This window comes from Podarcis tiliguerta (genome assembly GCF_965153285.1).
Source record: "Podarcis tiliguerta genome assembly, chromosome: 10".
Classification (NCBI taxonomy): domain Eukaryota; kingdom Metazoa; phylum Chordata; class Lepidosauria; order Squamata; family Lacertidae; genus Podarcis; species Podarcis tiliguerta.
The window spans coordinates 19,653,174-19,672,055 of NC_139543.1; the positions used below are offsets into that span (position 1 = coordinate 19,653,174).

Consider the following 18,882-nt stretch of genomic DNA (forward strand, 5'->3'; position numbering starts at 1 on the left):
AGATACAGGAACATCTCAGATAACACTCACGGTTTTTGCATTTCCTAGATCATATCCCTATTGCTTTTAACGGGCTCTGAAAATTAGCTTCAGAGCACATTCCTCTTCTTCTGTATTGCAGAGCTGTAGAAATGTATGCAAACTTGCAACTGCTGTTATAACATCTGCGTTGATTTGAATTTCCCCTTTCATTTGGTGCAATTGGAACGTTTAATTCAGTTCTGTTACACACAAGTTTCCCAAAGCCTCTACCTTTCATGTTTCAGGCACACCAGCAAGTTAAAGTGTTTGCTCCATGATTGCTTCCTTATCATTTTATTAAAAAACAAAATGGAAGGCTAGAATATAGATTTTAAAAATAAGTGTTTAGCCTTTGACGAAGGATAGCTTAACTAGGTGTCTTACCGTCTTAATAGCTCACTTCCAAACATGTTGGGGCTATTCTACAGGAAGTAGAGTAAGCCTTATTATACAAATTGTGACATATGTGGTTATGTATATATATATTTGCAAGATCACAGTAGATGAAAGGAGACTATGTAAAAAAGTTTTTATTTCATAAATGTATGTGGTCTCTTGCTGGAAGCCAATTATTGCTTTAGTATTTTGACTGTTGCAATTGTCCTCCACCCCCATTTGCAGCATATTAAGAACAACAAAGACACAAACAAGTATGAAGGATGGCCAGAGGTCGTGGAGATGGAAGGCTGCATTCCACAGAAGCTGGACTGAAGGCATCGTCAAATGGACATTTACAGTGCGAAAGGACATTGGAGGGAAAATGCACTTTCTGCTGCTGTGGGGTAGAGAATACTTTGTATGGAGGAAGAAGAATTACTGTGTATGGGCACATCCCATCCAGGCTAGTATCTCGCTCAAGGCCCATAAAAATGAATGGGAGCTGAGCAAATGAGCATGGTGAATCGCGCAATTCATTTTTAAATGGGGCTTGTGCAGGGATTTATCCGGCCAGATTGTGCCCCATGTAAATACTCTCCAAGCATGTTTCCACCTTAGAATGTGCATGGGCATTGACATTTTTGAAAATCCGATTTATTTATTGTCAAAACAGAGATCCTTCTTTTGGTGTAAATGTGTACATAGGCCCAGGCCGAGGAAATTACTCTTTCTAAGCATCTTCCTCCTATCCTTACTTGCTTTTCTTTTACTACCCCCCCCCCCCCAAAGCACAATGTTCAGGTTATTTTATGGTAAATCTCTTTTAGAACTACCAGCATAGGCCATTAAATGTACCCAATAAATAACTGAACTGATCCTGAGCTATGTTGTAGTTTGCTCAAACAATGGTGACGTTGGCTGCAAGTGCATATCTAGTGGGATATGCCAACCTTAGCCAAAAATGCCAACTTATATTTATGCTCTGCCTCTTTGAAAGCAGCATTCTTCTGTGATCCCTCCTCCTTTTCAAACCTTCAGATAGGTGAAGGTTGAGTGTTGAATACAAAGTTGTAGGCTGCTATAAGAAGCACAATTAAACCCTTTTAAAATGAAAACCAATGTATATCATTGCGTCCGTTGCTATTGTTAGATTATCTGTGGCCCATGCTTCTGGTTAGCAAAACATACTGCTAATAGAGCAGGATAATGTAGTTGCTTTGTGTCTGTGTGTATTCAGCTAGACATCTTTTAAAGTTCTATAGACCACCAACCGCGCCAATTGCTTTAGATAGTATTGGAGAGAAACCCACCATTGGCAGTTAGTGTTATTCTGGAAGCAAGCAATTGCATGTTAAAAAGTAGACTTAATTTCTGTTAGGAATTAAACTCCGCACGCATCAGCCAATCTGGGCAGTTTTGCTACCTATCCTACAAGTAAAAAATTGAGGAAGGGGGTTGAATATTTTGGGGAAGGGAACTCTTACGGAGCACATCTATATTACAGGACTGAAAATGTTGCCAATTGAATAGCCCGTTTTAACGATGGGGTTTAAAAGGCAGACCACATCTTTAATGATATTTGATGTTCATTTGTGGTGCATTTCATCACCCCCCGGCAGGTGTGTGCATCCTATCGGTACCGATGGTTTGGAAAATCCATGTGCCACATTTTTTGTGACTAGGCTCTAAAGGGCTCTACATGCACAGTGCACACCTCTGGCAATTGCTAGAATCCACAGACCGCTTGTCCCCCCCCCAAAAAAAACCCCCCATTCCTTCTCTTCCTGCTGCGCCTCCCCCCCCCAAAAAAGCCACCTCCAAGAAGCAGAAAGACAAGCTTCTTCCACAACTTGCTGGTACTTGGTGAGAACTGTGGGCCCAGTGTTCCTAAAAGCGACTCAGGCCATTTGGGTTTTTGCTTTGTAGTAGGGGGGGCTGCAGTGGTGCTAATTTCTGCAGTCCTCCACTGGGGTTAAAATTTGGGTGGGGTTTTTTTAGACTTGTACACAACTCAGAGGCAGTGAACCTGCAGCCCTTCAGATGTAATTCAGCTACAACTACCGTCCCATCCCCCCACTGGTCTTAGAGACCTTATCAAAGTGTAATATAGTTTTGATCGTGTGTTTGCTATAGGGGATCAAGTTACATTTCTGTGTACTGTCTTGTCAAGTCTGCGCTGTGTTGGCAGATAGGGTTAGCCAACCTTCCCCGCCCCGACAGTAGGAGCATTTGAAAACCAAGCAATTGACTTGGTTACTGAGAGTTGCAGTTGGACTAATCAAATATTGTTTGCACTAAAGATATTAAAGCAATACTGATAATTATGACTTAAAATAGTTCAGAAGAGCCACCCAACTTTCCAAACCAAGAGCTGGTGACTGGAATCTGAGCTGCTTTACTGTTTTAACCTGTTCATACCATGTTTTTTCTCCCTCCTTCTTAGCAATTTACTGTAGCCTAGCAATAAAATGCACCCTCAACCGTCAAGGCAATTATTTGTAAATACCATGCAGATTTGTTGTTCATGTTCAGAAGAAATAAAACCACATTTCTGAGTATTATATTTTTTCATCAAATAAAGTTTTTAAAACCCATGACCAAAAGTTTTATGGGCTCCGCCAGAAGCCCATGTTTTTACTTGGTGTACAAAGATGCTGAAAGCCTGCCTTAGAAAGGTGAAGCACAAACGTGACAAATCCAAGCATCAATCCCCCTACACTAAAAGCAGGAAAGTCCTGATTGGCTGCAGCTCTGCTGAGAATCCACACAGTACCAACCTCTTTGGAAAGGGAGTTTGATGCTTGCAAGCTCTTGGCCGTCAATCCCTGGGATCAGGAAGTATGAAAGCCACACTGTAGCTGCTTCATGCATACATTGTGCAAAGCATGCTAGCCGTGAACATCTGCCAGAGAAATCCTTCTGAGCATAGGTTTTTCAGTGCCACAAAACTTCCCTGCGTTCTGGAACCGACCAGGTTTTCAGCGTGCAGGGAAAGCCTTTATGTGTAGGCGTCCCCTTGCAGATGGCCCTGCCTAAGGCTTGGACTTCAAGAGTGATGCATATGTAACAATAAATAACTTTTTATTCAGTTAACAAAGGTGAAAGGACATGGTCATATTTAAAGTATAAAGCAATGAAATACAGCACCTTAAAAAAATTAAGTATATTAGATGGACGTTGCTTGGCTACCCCATGAAGTTGCTCCACCTGCAATAATCTTACTCATTCTCCCGTTGAGTCTGTTTGTGCAGATGCCACGTGAGCTGCCTGCATCTCTGCTCTCAAACCCATGTGATGAGTTATAAAAGATCTAAAAACCGCCTTACCAAATGGGGAAGATTAAGCTTGTCTCCATCAAAGACGAAGGGGTAGGATCCAGATCTGACCATACTTCAGGCAGAAACCACTGGAATCAATGTGATCTAAGTTGGTTGTGGCTAATTTAAGTTCCCACCGATTTCAGTCTAAGCATGATTAGTTCTGGATCCAACCCTATGACCATACTGCCAGTTCTGCACACACTTGCATGGGAAGAAGTCTCATTGATCTCAGACTTGCTGCTGAGAAGCCATGCATGAAAAACCAACAAAAGCTTATCTCAGAAATTTAACAGGCTTAAATAAAACACTGGCTGCGAACACGCATAACTTAAATACATGCACTATATAAACCTTTAGTCGTATCAAAAATACAAGACATTTAAGCACAGATGCTTTCCTTCAAAGCTTCCATTTACATAATAATTACCATGACATCACCCTTCATTTTTTGCGGAAGTATAATCAGTCCCAAAAGACACTGTTGAGGCTGCCACCCCTATACAAGCTTAGCTGGGAGTCAAAACCACTGAAGTCGATAGGATCAGAACAAGCAAGCACAGGAATGAGCTGGGTTAAGTAGTGGGTTTCATGTGCATATGTATTCCAGCAGTTCCAGGAAGCCAACCCACATGTGCATAGCATTTAGGGTTTTATGTACCACACAGTGGCTGCAAAGCGAGATCTGCAAGAGCTAATAAAAATTCTGCTTTTGAGCTGAAACTCGAGGCTTGCCCAATTCCGCCAGCATTTCTTCCCGTCAATAGTGCTGATGTTGACAAAACACTGCTTGGGCTGTTAAGTAGATCTATGAGCCAAGCCTAGTGGCTAAGCCGGCATATAAAATAACCAGTTGAGAGATTATAACCAGATGCAAATAAGTCCATTCAAATCAATGAGATGTTTCCACGAAACCGCCCATGATTCAGCAAAGCAGGCCAATGCATAACACCAAACAGGGCAGTCAGCTGCCAGCTATGGAAGATGGAAGGGGATCGCTAGCCATTAAAGCAGGGTGGAGAAGTTCCAGCCTGCTGGCCAAACTTGGCCCAAGAGGGATTCAAATTTGGAGCACAAGACTGTCTTCCTTGATCCATACTCACTCCCCCCCCCCAACATATGTGACATCAGGTTGTAGCAGATAGAGATGTGGCTTTCAATGCACCATTAGGAGCCTTAGAGCAAGCCGATTGTGCATTGGCAAACAGGTTTCCTAGGTGGAACTTGCTCCCGTAGTAGCTGATGTCTGCAGGCAGGTTTTGGAACTGCCGCCCATCGGCTAATGGGTAAAGGAATGTTCGAGGAGCGTGAAAACACCATGCAAAGCTCTTTTGCAAATCCTGCATGGTGCTTTGAAGGCCTAACTTTGGGACTTCAAAGCACCCAACTACCTGACATCAATGTGAGGTCATGTGTTGATGGGTGGGCAGCCCTGTCCACCTGTGAAGTTTGATCCAGTAAGAATCTGCAGAGCCAAAAAGTTCACCACCTGAGAATTAAACACTTTCCCCTCATACATCTCTCCCCATAACAACCAGAAGCCATGATCCAGGAAAGCATGCACAACAGACCTATACAGTCAGATTTTCTGCTGTTCTTAGAGAAAAGTCCCATGCCATCTCACTGAATTTTAGAATTCAATTCAAAGCTGCTCCTGCTGTGCAACAGATTAACCTACTGTAGTTCATTGGTGATGATTCTATGATACATAAGGTTATCTGGTCCTCTGCCTGAACATCTCCAGCAATGGACAGCCCACAACTGTCTGAGACTGCATATTCTGCTATTGAATGGCTCTTAAGAAAGGCTTCTCTTAAAAACTTTAGCCGAAATCTCCTTCCCTGCAATCTCACTGCTGGTCCTAGTCCCATCCTTTGGAACAGTGGAGAAGAAGCCTGTTCTGTCTCCTGTATGACATCCCTTCAGATATTTGAAGGCTTGAACTTAATCATCACTTCTTCAAGCAAAACATACCCAACTCTTTACCCAACGCATTGCACACAGAACTTGGTTTCCAGATCCCTCACCAGGTCAACCCTCCTATAGACATGCTCCTCATTGCACGGATTCGAACCGCCAACCTGATTGGCAAGACATGCTCCAGTTGGACAATGTCCTTAGAAACAATGGCACCATTCACAAAGCAGGAACACCTTGACTTGCCTTTTTCACAGCACAACTTTACCCATGACTAATCAGAATGGGCCTTACTTCCAAGTAAATGGGATAACAGCCTCAAGCTATCCATATTGGATAAGCTAGAAGAGCCAAGGTAATTTAGAATCAGTAGGTTGGTGAACCAGATTAGTAGCTCAGATGGCAGAGCAAGAGACTCTTAATCTTAGGGTTGTGGGTTCTAGCCCCATTGGGCAAAATATTCCTGTATTGCAGGGGGCTGGACTAGATGACCCTTGTGGTCCCTTCCAACTCTACAGTTCTGATTCTAAGACATTTCTTCCCGTAAGACCAAAGGCACATCAGCAAACACCTGAAAAACTAAATCAAGAGGATAATTTTGTGTTCCTCTCTCTTACCTTTCCTAGAGCCTCTGTTTTAAGAGTTGTGTCAAAATTGAGGCCATTAAAGGTTGGTCCAGTGTTATCTTATAAAATTTCAGAAAGCATAATTTAAGCAAACATATTAACAGTGCAATCCTGTATGTCTACTCAGGAGCTCACCCCTCTCACTTCAACAGGACTTGGGGCAATTCCAGACTGTTGCTATTTGGGGGTGGGATTCCATCACAAACTGGCAAATTCAGGCTGTGCCATTATAGCTGACTGGAAGGTTTGCTGCAAGAAAAGCCATTCCCCCAATAGAACAGACTTTTTGCAGTAAGGAAAGTGACAGGAAAAGGCACTTGATAGAAAGTATGGGACAATGCTTGCTGCGACGCAATGTCATCTAACCTCTGTGCAAACAAATCAGGATGCATGTTCATTGAATAGCCAACATTGCCCAAAATTTGCAAGCAAGTTCTTAAGTTTGCAATGCCCATTTTTTAGTCAAGTATATGACTAAATCTACAGATCAGCCATTTTATTGGACGGAGCTCCAATGCCATCTAGTAGATCCGGACTCACAAAGCTTATCAGTTTATCAACATTGGCCACAGAAGTGGCTTTCGGCGCAAGAGGAAGGGATGAGGTGGTGGCGAGGTCATTGTTGTGCAAAGACACCAAAGGAGTTGATCCAGTACTCCTGCTAGTCCATTTGCACCACAATGACCTCCAAGTCACCCCCTTCCTTCCTCCACCCCAGCTGGCAAACCACTTTTGACTGACCATACTTGCAATGACTAGGAAACAATGACTGTGCAAAAGAAACAAGATAATTGATTAACCTGATCGGAATAAATGCCTCTTGCAGGGTAGCCAAAAAGATCTAAAGGGAGCAATGCATCCATCCATCATGGATTGATGATCCTCTGGTCAATGGAACATGTGCCAAATTCGCTGACACACACACCATAGTTTTCACAGCCCACTGGTGTGTTATAGTCACAGACAGGTGTGTTTAGCAATAGCATATTGGAGACATTTCCATAAAAAGAATGGAGCATCACATCACAAAACAAAAATAATCAGCATAATTGGGGGGGGGGGGAATGAGAATGCCTTAAGCGACGACACAACAACATTCCTACAAAGCTGTTCCATTTCTCTCCCTTTTCCTCAATGAAGCTTTTAATGGCACTGGAGAAGACACAACTAAAAATTTAAAAAACCACCATGAGGTCGCAGCTACACATTATTTCACTTTAACTGGCGTGTACTCCCAACGCCAAGGTCCAGATCTGCCCAAGGAACCCATTTTAGACTCGGCTCGGTTAACTGATGAACATCTCAGTCTTACCCTTAACATTTGACTAGCTAAGCAAACAGCCGTACAACTCCTGGTAATCCTTTGCTCCCAGAGGTCTCAATAAACAGAGTACTCTTAATACATGGGATCAGCTTATCTCGTACCAGGCGTCATTGTAGCCTCCCAATATTTCATTTAAGCTCTTCTGGCTGCCTTGAGAACTGTGCGTGTCCAGCGTTGGCAAAGACGTGTCCATCTCGACTTCACTGATCAAAATACTGACTATTCACGGCGATCATGGACACGAGTCGCTCCAGTAGGCCACCCAGCTAGGCAAAATTCTTCAGATGATCCAGGTCTCCACTACTATTAGTTTTAAATGGGGCCTCTACTTATTCCGAGCTGCCCTTTCGATACAAACCAACACCTTTGGCCCCCAAGGCTCTTCATCTCAAGACGCCTCCTTAGCAGGACCACGAGAAGGCTACTTCTCAAGGTTTCTCATCATCTATTTTCAGGGTAGGTACGGTTTCACTTGCAAGTATGGACATCAGTCATGGTCTCGCATCTTCTGCAGCGTACATAACAACACCAAACAAACTTGCAGTCGCATCTCTCCACTTGCCTGACAACGTGTGTGTTGTAACCGCGGCCGCAGCACAGGAGGTTGCATCCATCCGGTCCCTCGGAAGTACGGTTGCATTCCCTTCCTTGAGTCCCGGGGACTCCCAGTTTGGGATCTTCAACGCAGTAGTTCGGGGACTTGTGGATGTACAGCAGATCTTCTTTGCGGATTGGTATCTTTCGCTGCCTTTTGTCTTTCCTGCGTATCTTTCTTCTTGCCCTGTCGGAAATCTGGATGCTGCTTTCGTACTTCTCTTTCAAAAGACTGCCAATCTTTGCAAAGGAGGACATAGTCTTCCAGCACGTCTTGAGAGCGCAGGAGCCGGAGACACCGTGGCAACGGCAATCCACCGTCATCAGCTTTGCGACGGCCTGGGGGAAAGTTGAGACCAAAACAACCCACGATCAAGCAATGTTCCGCTCATTTGTTAACTACCGAGCAACAGATTCTACGCTTCTAAGGCTATGAAATGACAATGCCCAAAATGTTTAAACATCTTCCATTTAGGAGTTGTCTGCTTCTCAGAAATGAGGCCAGAGATTTTTGATTTTTTAAAAAAGTGAGAGAGAGCCATACCCACAACTAGAGCTCAGGTTCATGTTTTCATTGCAACAGCCTCTCTTGCACCCGAAGAGCCAAGCCATTTCGCAAAACAGAACTACAGCCTGTCTCTTTAGCCATGGCAAAGGTTGCCAGCCTTTAGGTGAAAGAGCTGTGGGGCAGCAATCACAAAAATATTAATAAAGTATTTAACAACAACAAATTAACAGTAATTGTTATTTCTGTTATTCTTGTTGCTGTTATTAATTATTATTGTTGTTAAAATTTAAATACCGCCCTTCATCAAAAGATCTTGGGGCGATTCACAGAACGGTTGTTATGAGGTCTTGGCATAACACAACACAGCTGCTGTGATGGTGGCGGAAAAGTTGCATAACTCAAAATTAGAGACAGCGTCGTCGTTGCTGCTGCTGCCCCATCGTCAGAAAACTTCATACTTGCCATGGGGAATCACCTATGTCCTGCTGGCTCCGATTGTGGAGATAACATAAAACTGATGGACAGCAACACAATTGTTATTGTTTTTTTCATGCCAGTCTCACTCTTACACTCTCAGCACATACAGATACCAGAGACACATGTGCTTTTCTCTCCAAAACACAAATACTTGTATTCCCCACCTATACACAGTAACTCCTTTTTCCTCTACCCAAGTGCACCTCTCATGTTCTTAAAAATGGCACGTCAATCTGTGTAAGCATCTGAATAAGCACAAGATTATATATACAGTGGTACCTCGGGTTAAGTACTTAATTAGTTCTGGAGGTCCGTTCTTAACCTGAAACTGTTCTTAAGCTAAAGCACCACTTTAGCTAATGGGGCCTCCTGCTGCTGCCATGCCGCCGGAGCACGATTTCTGTTCTCACCCTGAAGCAAAGTTCTTAACCCGAGGTACTATTTCTGGGTTAGTGGAGTCTGTAACCTGAAGCGTCTTTAACCTGAAGCGTATGTAACCGAAGGTACCACTGTATACATATTTATGGCAGAGCAGCTGATATGTGCACCTGGACCACAAGAACCATCCTTTTCACAAGAATCTTGTCCTCCACTGAAATCATTGCTAACCCAAGCCCCAACTAATATCTGAAATAGCATCCCTGACAGCTAAGGACTTGCAAAATCCGAGTCCAGTACTGATCTGAGCTCCATTATTGGAATATATTAAAGGTAAAGGTAAAGGTACCCCTGCCCGTACGGGCCAGTCTTGACAGACTCTAGGGTTGTGCGCCCATCTCACTCAAAGAGGCCAAGGGCCAGCGCTGTCCGAAGACACTTCCGGGTCACGTGGCCAGCGTGACATCGCTGCTCTGGAGAGCCAGAGCTGCACACAGAAACGCTGTTTACCTTCCCACTAGTAAGTGGTCCCTATTTATCTACTTGCACCCAGGGGTGCTTTCGAACTGCTAGGTTGGCAGGCGCTGGGACCGAACAGCGGGAGTGCACCCCGCCGCGGGGATTCGAACTGCCAACCTTTCGATCAGCAAGCCCTAGGCACTGAGGCTTTAACCCACAGCGCCACCCGCGTCCCCACTGGATAGTTGGTTGGGGATTAATTTTAGTACAATTGTTCTGTTCCTTTTTGTTGTTGTTTTATTGGTTCTGTATAGTTTGTGTTTTGTTTTTAAGGGGTGGGATCAGGGCTGCCTGGGAGTGGCTCCCCAGCCAACACAATGGCTGGGACAAGTTCCACAGGGGGGAAAGCACTGGGACATCCGATCTCGGTGATCATGGGCAGGAGGCGGAGTTACGCTAAGACCAGACCATGTCATTACCGAGGAGGCAGGTTTAGTCGTTGTTTGAAGACTATCCCTGCCTCCGGGTCTGGCCTTGACCGGATGGATACTGGAATCAACAGGGGAAACCCACATGACCTGAAAGTGTTGCTGTGCAATGCCAGGTCAATGATGAATAAAACCACTGCCATCCACGACTTGATTGTGGATGGAGGATTTGACCTGGCATGTGTGACAGAGACCTGGTTGGAGGAAGCAGATGGGCCTGTCCTTGCCGCTGCTTGCCCACCAGGTTTCTCTTACGCACAGCAACCCAGGTCATGTGGGCATCTTAAGGCAGCCCTGTTCAGGGAAGTTTTTAATCTGTGATATTTTACTGTATTTTTTGTTTCTATGGAAGCCGCCCAGAGTGGCTGGGGAAACCCAGCCAGATGGGCGGGGTACAAATAATAAATTATTATTATATTATTATCCCTCTACCATTCAATGGCTACATATTACAAGCGGAATAGGAGGACAGGAGTCAAATCCATACCAGTCTTCCAGCTTCGTTGTTATGCAGGTTCATGGCTAGCAGCCTGCTGCCATCTTTCCCCGTGACATTTTCCACAGGGCCATCTAAAAACTTTCTGCTCAGCCACATTCCGTACTGGATGTCATCGGAGCAGCCGCCCCAGTGCCAGCCTTCGCTGGCCGAGCCACCACTCTGCAGCTTGGGGTCACAGGCGCAGTCAGTCATGTTCCCCACGCTGCACGAATGAGTCACGGAATGCACAAGGCCCGCTGCTGTCACCGCCGAGATGAACGCTGTTTCTTTGGTACCTGCAGAAGGACACAGTCATTCAATCAATCTCCTTTACCGGCATAGAAAAAGTGCTTCATATACAGTCGTACCTCGGAAGTCAAACAGAATCTGTTCCGGAAGTCCGTTCGAATTCCAAAACATTCAGAAACCAAGGCACGGCTTCCGATTGGTTGCAGGAAGCTCCGGATGTTTGGGTTCCAAAGAATGTTCGCAAACCGGAACACTCACTTCCGGGTTTGTGGTGTCTGGAAGCCAAAACGTTCGACTCGTAAGGCGTTCGGCAACCAAGTACGACTGTACATGATCAGAACACAACAGAGTTAACGAAACATAGGAGATACTTTAGGATTAAACTGTACAGGCACCGTGAGATACAAAAATGGCTCTTGGGACCTACGGTGACGTAATTTCATGGCGTCACTCAAAAATCTTGCCACATTCTCCACAATGTCATTTCTACAATTGCTCAGCAGTTAAGACACCCTGGAAGAGTCGATAAATCCCCTCCTTCAAAAAGGGGGCCAAATATTTATCATACTTTTTTGCACAAACTGGGAAATAAAACAAAACATGTGAGGAATTCGACCTGTTTTGTGACACAAGGGCAGTGACTTTCAGAGGATGGGATTGTCGAAAATCTACCTGCAGGCGGCAAGACATTAAATCTTGCAAGGGAAAGAGCTCTGCGTAGGTGGGGATTGAAAGCTGGTGAAAATACGGAGCGTCCTGACCGAACGAGGGTGGAATTCCTAACCCCAAAGGGAAACAGGTTTTGTCGGCTGCGCTGCTAAGGCTTTGGAATTCAATCTCTAGGATGTGAGGGCGACCTGGCTGCGACATCTGTCACCCCACTGATTGCCAGTGTTGGATTCTACTGAAATGGCGGGCTAGGCGGCTGTCCTCTTCCACCCTCACTGCCTCATGTGCTTCCCTCCCAAAGCTGCACGCTTGATGGAAGAGGCCGACCATCCCAGATAGGAAGGTACCACTCTTAGGAACATCACTCAAAAAGGTTGGCAGCATTATCCTGTGGCCAGAATGGTGCCCGCTCCCATTAAGTCAGCAGGAGAGAAATCTTGGCCCCCCTCCCAGGGAAATTCATTCCATTTACGTCCAGCCAAAATCAACAGGGCAATTTAGTCACAACAGAGTTCAAAGGGACTTCAGTGTTACCAGCTTGCTTTGGATTGGGGCCAGTGTACCAAGATCACATAACTTAGGGCAGCGGTCGCCAGGTTGGCATCTTCTAGGAGGGATGTGGGTAGTGCTGTGGTCTAAACCACTGAGCCTCTTGGGCATGCCAATTGGAAGGTTGGTGGTTTGAATCCCTGCGACGGGATGAGACCTCATTGCTCTGTCCCAGCTCCTGCCAACCTAGCAGTTCGAAAGCATGCCAGTGCAAGTAGATAAATAGGTACTGCTGTGGTGGGAAGGAAAAAGGCATTTCCGTCCGCTCTGGTTTCCTTTGCGCCAGAAGTGGTTTAGTCATGCTGCTCACATGACACGGAAAGCTGTCTGTGGACAAATGCCGGCACCCTTGGCCTGAAAGCGAGATGAGCGCCACAACCCCATAGTCGCCTTCGACTGGACTTAACCGTCCAGGGAGCCTTTACCTTTACCTCAAGATGTTGCAACAACAATGACCACTGCTTCCGCTGGTTGGGGAAGACAGGAATTGTAGACCACCGACATTTGGAAGGCAATTGTTGGCTACCTTTGAATTAGTGCAAAGGACGGGGAACCTTTGCCACATGGTCTCCACGTGGTCACAATTGGCCCTGCGCCAGTCGCAAAAGACACCCGGCTAATTTCTAATGTGCGTTGCATGGATGGGACGTGAGACGGTGCGTCTCAAACCTGCCACTTTCCCACTCCTCCCAACCAGAGGACCTACCGCTGCTCAGTTCATAGCCAAAGCCGGAGGAAGCAGGAGCCGCAGAGATGGGCGAAGGGTTGGAAGGCGTAGAAGCCGTCTCGAGCGGCAGGAGGCAGTTCCAGCGCTCGTGTTTGAACTGGCTCTGGCACTCCTCGATCCCCAGGCGGGCTCCTTCACGGATGCTGGGCAGGAGGTTGGGCTGCTTCTTGCACAGGTCCTTTTGACGGCCGTTCAGAGGCAGGTTGGCGCAGCCCAGTTTCTCGGGGACACCGAAGGAGGCCATGCCCAGCCACCTGAAAAAGCAGCCCCTGGGGTGAGACCCAAGCACCGGACATTTCATTTGACACAGGTAAGACGAGAGCGGCCAAAACAGGAAAGAGGAGCCGCGACTCAAACAACCCAGCGATGTGAAAGGACTATCAAAACACCAGAGGATCAAAGGAACACAAATTCACGGAAAACTCACAGAGGGAGTAGCCAAGGCTGTGACCCCCATCATCTCTGACCATTGGCCATGCTGGCTGAGGCCAATGGGAGCTGTGGTCCTCGACATCTGGATATTAAACAATGGTCACCAGTTAGATCATATTACACTGATCCTGGCACGACTGCACTGGCTACCAATTAGTTTCTGGGCCCAATTCAAAATGCTGGTTTTGACCTATAAAGCCTTAAATGGCTCAGGACCGCAATACCTCAAGGACCGCCTCTCTGCATACATCACCTGACGCCCTTCTTCCTTAGCCTCCTCCACATGATGTCTGGATCGTGGCACCAGGAGAACGGGGCCTTTTCTGTAGTGGCTCCCTGCTTATGGAGTGCTCTCCCCAGGGCGGTTCGCCAGGCGCTTTCATTCTATATTTTTAGGCACCAGGCGAAAACGTTCCTCTTCATCAGGCCTTTGGCTGATTGATGTGGGAAGGGGGGTGTTATTATTTTGTTGTTTTGTTTTACTTATTTTCTTGTTTTATCCTGCATTTTAATCTTTGAACCGCCCTGAGATCTTATAATGAAGGGTCGTATATCAAGCAAGCAGGTACAGTTGTACCTTGGATCCGGAACGCCCTGGAACTCAGACGTTTTGGCTCCCGAACGCCGCAAACCCGGAAGTGATTGTTCCGGTTTGTGGACGTTCTTTTGGAAACCATACGCCCAACGGAGCTTCCGCAGCCAATCAGAAGCTGTGATTTGGTTTTCGAATGTTTTGGAAGTCAAACGGACTTCTGGAACGGATTCCATGTGACTTCCAAGGTACGACTGTAAATAAATAAATCTGGGCATTTCCCTTTTTTAAAAAAGTGATGCTCAGAATACCTTGTAATCTTTATTGGGCCACTTCCAAAAGCATTATATGACACTTTCAAATGCCACATTCCCCAGCAATAGGTGTGGAACAAGAAGCACCTGAAATCAGACGATAAGCTAGGACTGGAGAGGAGAGGGAGGGGTTAGTACTAGGCATCATGGATTTATGTGGCAGGGCCTGAGAGGATCCTGCAGGAGGGATCACTAGCTCCCACATCCCGAGAGCGCCGGGTTTGACAGCTGGGTGGAGTCGCCCATCTGTCAATCACCTGGCGCCACCATGACATCAGGCGACCCGGTTTTTCTTTCTTTACCTTACATGACTTCAGGTGTGGGGCAGGTGAGCTTGGACAAAAGGGCCCCACAGGAGTTCTAGAGAATCTAATGAGGTCCAAGGGCTAGGCACCCTTTCTCAAACTTGGGTGTTGTTATTGGGCTACAACTCCCATTATCCGCAGCTACCAGAGATGATGGGAGTTGTAGTCCAACAATATCTGGGGACCCAGTGTTAGGGAAGGCTGGGCTAGAGGCTCCCCACTGTGGCCTTCTAACTCGGCAACAGTCAGAAAGATGACTGAACAGTCCCTTGGTAGGTGATAGATGTCACTGAGGAACTGTACAAAGCCCTTTGACCGGGAAATTCCCATAGTAAACAAAGGGCGATTTTAAAAACCTCATTGTACAATGTAGCTTTCCCCTTCTGATATACAGTGGTACCTCGGGTTAAGTACTTAATTCGTTCCGGAGGTCTGTTCTTAACCTGAAACTGTTCTTAACCTGAAGCATCACTTTAGCTAATGGGGCCTCCTGCTGCCGCCACATCGCCGCTGCACGATTTCTGTTCTCATCCTGAAGCAAAGTTCTACACCCAAGGTACTATTTCTGGGTTAGCGGAGTCTGTAACCTGAAGCATATGTAACTGTACTGATATGAGATAATTCAAACACAATTCCTGGAGCCACTTGGGATAATAGAGTCATGAGAGGCTACTGGATTGTAACAGCCTGTATCACATCTGCCGTTAATGACATTCCCGCAAACACCCCAAGCCTGTGGCATTTGTGTGTGTGTGTGTGTGTGTGTTTAATTTAATCAGCACAACACATATCCAGGCAGGATTCCACCTTGCCAGATCCTGAGCACAAAATTATCTCTGCAAATGTGAAAGGAGCAGAATCGTTTCACAGAACGCATCCTCTGAGCACAAACTAAAAAAAAACCTTGTGGGATGAGACCAAAGGCATTCTCTTTCCCAAGCAAAGGCATGTGGGAAGATGGGAAGCAAAAAACCTACTACTGTTGCTATATAACTGGTGTGCTGGATCCGCCCCCCCCCCCCGCCTTATTTGACAACCCTGGTTTCCAGTATTTACAGAGCAAGGGGAAAACGCTTCGCAGTCCACTTTCTCCATTCCATGCTGGGTGAGAGCATCCAGGGGTGATCTGGTGTTTAGAGCATTGGGAGACCAGCTTTAAATCTTCACTCAGCCATGAAATTCATTGGACCAGCCACCGTTTCTTAGCCTAACCTACCCTGCAAGGTTGTTGCGAGGATAAAACGGGGAGGGGGAAAAAACCATGCATGTACCTTTCAGCTTCTTGGAGGAAAGATAGGATATAAATAAATGCATGCTAAATTGTAGACCATGTAACCAAGTTTCAAACAGATGCGTACCTTCAAATCAAATCGGGGTTTCAGGTTCTTCTCAAACAACACACACAAAATAGATCTGCAAACCTTGCTACCACCATTTGTGAATATTATAAAAGGGGAGGCAGGTTTGTATTTATTTTTACTAAAGGAATCGAAAAAGTTCGCTTTCTAGGGCGTTCGAGAAACTTGTAAGGATGAAATCAGCCTTCCGCGTTGCTACGTTTGCAATGTGTTATTTGATGGGGGAAATGGCAACCCTGGTGAAAATGTACAGGCAATGTATCTGCCATTCATATATATATCGCGCACTAACATTACCCAGTTTTAAAAGGGACCTTTAAAAAGGTGTTTCAGGAGCATTTGCACACATCCTGCCTTGGCGTTCCTTCTCTCAAGAAGACACAGGATTCCCCCGATTCTTTGAGCCTCCTTAGTAAAGCAGCTCCTTTTAGATCGGCATAAATGACTATGCATGCAACCGCCCCTTTGAGCTTTACTAACGCGGCGGCATTTGTTATGGGAATGAGCATCCTGGCTCACCAGGTGAAGGTTTGAAAGTCGCGCGACAACCCACCAAAGAGCTTTCCTTATAAACGCGCCTCGCACGTGCAAAAAAAGAAAGGCGCTTCCGTGTCGTGCGGGAAAGCTGACATTCTATTATGCACAGACCCGGGAGATTCAAACCCCGCACGTGTGAAAAATGCCCAAAGCCCGGAATCGAGTTAACTCCTGGGTAACTTCGTTGGTTTGAGCACTGTACTGATATAAGGCCAAGCTTGTAGGTTCGATCCCCGTATGGGACAACTGCGTATTCCTGCATTGAATTGCATTGATCCTCGCGATCCCTTTCCAACTCTACGATTCTATCATCTTTGAGAGACATTCTGCAGAGCTGAGAACGGCTTGCATTTGTCCCGAAGGCAGGAGAGGCGCAGCCAATTCGATCACCCCACCCCCGACCCCGGGAGATCAGGGATCCCGCTCGGTCCCCGCTTCTACTCACATCCAGTTGCCGTGGGCGCCGCAGGGCCAAAGTTGCCAGAGCAGCGCCGTGCACAGCACGCACAGGCGAGGCAGGATTCCCCAGGGCGTCCCCTTCTCCATAGCCAGGGCATGGAGATCCCCACCCAGCCGCTCTCCGCTCCCGCAGCTGCGATCTTCAGTCCTGAGCAGAGACAGCGCCTTAAAAGCCCTTCCCCTAATTGAGGGGAGCGCCGCTCACGCGGATCACCTGCGAGGGCAGCGCGATCCCCGGCCCGCGATCCACCGGACGCGACCCAAGAGAGCAGCGCGCCCTCCGAAAGGGAGAGAAGTTCTGGCGCGCCTTGCCTCGCTCCTCTCGACTTCGGCGACTCTCGCTCGCTGCCTCATTGGATGGCGGCGGCTCATCAATATGAAACGCGCTTCTCATTGGCTGCGGCGCGTTCTGAAGGGCTCGCCCGCACGCGGTCGCAATCAGGCGGCCTGCGCTGTGCTCTGCTAGCCTTCTGCAAAGAAATAAGAATAAAACCGAATTTTTGCGCTGCAAGAAGGGAGAACGCGCGTCACGGAGCATCAGGGAACAGCCGCTGCTCTGGATCCTGAAAAATGCTGCTTTCCGTGTCTCAACACCATTTTACTAGGAATTCTTCGCTTGCTGCCGGGAGAGATGGCACAATAACTCCCTGGAATGTGATAGCAAGCTGAAGTTTGCATCCTTAGGAAAGCTCGCTGCATCAATATTATAACAGATCAGGGGTGAGCAGCCTTTTTCCAGCTCGAGGGCCACGTTCCCTCTCGGGCAGCCATCTGAGGGCCGCATGGTTGATTGATTGACATCCAATGCCCTTTTAAAAGGTGTTTTTTTGTTCTTTTTATTTTGATTGAGTGTTTTGTGGTGTTGTCTTTTGATTTTGTTCTGTGAACCACCCCTGAGACCTCCAGCTATAGAGCGGTACAGTGGTACCTCGGGTTGCATATGCTTCAGGTTACAGACGCTTCGGGTTACAGACTCTGCTAACCCAGAAATAGTACATTGGGTTAAGAACTTTGCTTCAGGATGAGAACAGAAATCGTGCTCCAGTGGCACGGTGGCAGCAGGAGGCCCCATAAGCTAAAGTGGTGCTTCAGGTTAAGAACAGTTTCAGATTAAGAATGGACCTCTGGAACGAAGTAAGTACTTAATCCGAGGTACCACTATATAAATTCAATAAATAATAAAAATGCCGCGTAGCCAGGATTTTTGTTGGGAGGGGGCCGAACCTCAGTTAGCTATGTATTTTTATTGGTTTAGGGGGCAGCTGCCCCTCCCTGGCCCCCCTGTTGTGGGGGCGCCTAGCTGCACCTATGCAGAACAATAAATTGCAACTTTCCCCTTTGTACAGTGGCCTAGTTTTCCCATGCTCACCTATCCTCCATCCATGCATGATCAGAGTTTGAAGATATGTTCTAGCCAGGCCAAAACACTGAAGACAGGGGCAAAGTAAGGCTGGTGAGGGGTGTGGCTTGGGAAGGGGTGTGGTCTAGGGAGGAGCCAAGGGCAGGATTTTAGGCTTGGGGGCCACAATTAGCTCCCATGCCTAAAATTCCTTACCCATCCCTGCAATAGATCTGAATAAATCTAATTCTTATAAAAGCTTTAGACAGCGATATCAGAATAGTTTCCAATCCCAATAGTTCTGGAGGTTTAAAAAAGTTACTTTATAAAGAATGAAAGCGTCCTCTCTCCCAGTGCATATGATTGCAGCTGCCTCACTCGTTTTTCAGCAAGTAGCGTGAGCAAAATTATTAAGTTGCTGTATCACCTGAAACTGAAATTGTGTTA

At 46.6% G+C, this 18,882-nt stretch overlaps 2 protein-coding genes across 4 annotated transcripts in view; one reads left to right on the plus strand and one right to left on the minus strand.

Moving 5' to 3' along the window:
- The window catches only part of FAM3C (FAM3 metabolism regulating signaling molecule C), a 36,530-nt gene extending 33,570 nt beyond the window's left edge, over positions 1–2,960 (plus strand). For both annotated transcript variants that reach the window (XM_083400028.1, XM_083400029.1), the window contains exon 10: positions 643–2,960. In XM_083400028.1, coding sequence (XP_083256154.1) covers positions 643–732 — 90 coding nt within the window. In that variant the 3' untranslated portion in view covers positions 733–2,960. The remainder of the gene's footprint in view (positions 1–642) is intronic.
- On the minus strand, positions 1,170–17,366 carry WNT16 (Wnt family member 16). 2 transcript variants are annotated; one of them, XM_083399993.1, is made up of 4 exons: positions 17,083–17,366; positions 13,139–13,413; positions 10,975–11,261; positions 1,170–8,516 (listed from the first exon to the last, which is right to left on the minus strand). In XM_083399993.1, the coding sequence occupies exons 1-4, from the start codon at positions 17,181–17,183 to the stop codon at positions 8,052–8,054; spliced, it is 1,128 nt and encodes a 375-aa protein (XP_083256119.1). In that variant the 5' UTR covers positions 17,184–17,366; the 3' UTR covers positions 1,170–8,051. The 2 variants fall into 2 exon arrangements, with proteins under 2 accessions (XP_083256119.1, XP_083256118.1); XM_083399992.1 differs by having other exon boundaries at positions 13,139–13,428.
- Between the last annotated feature and the right edge of the window lie 1,516 nt (positions 17,367–18,882).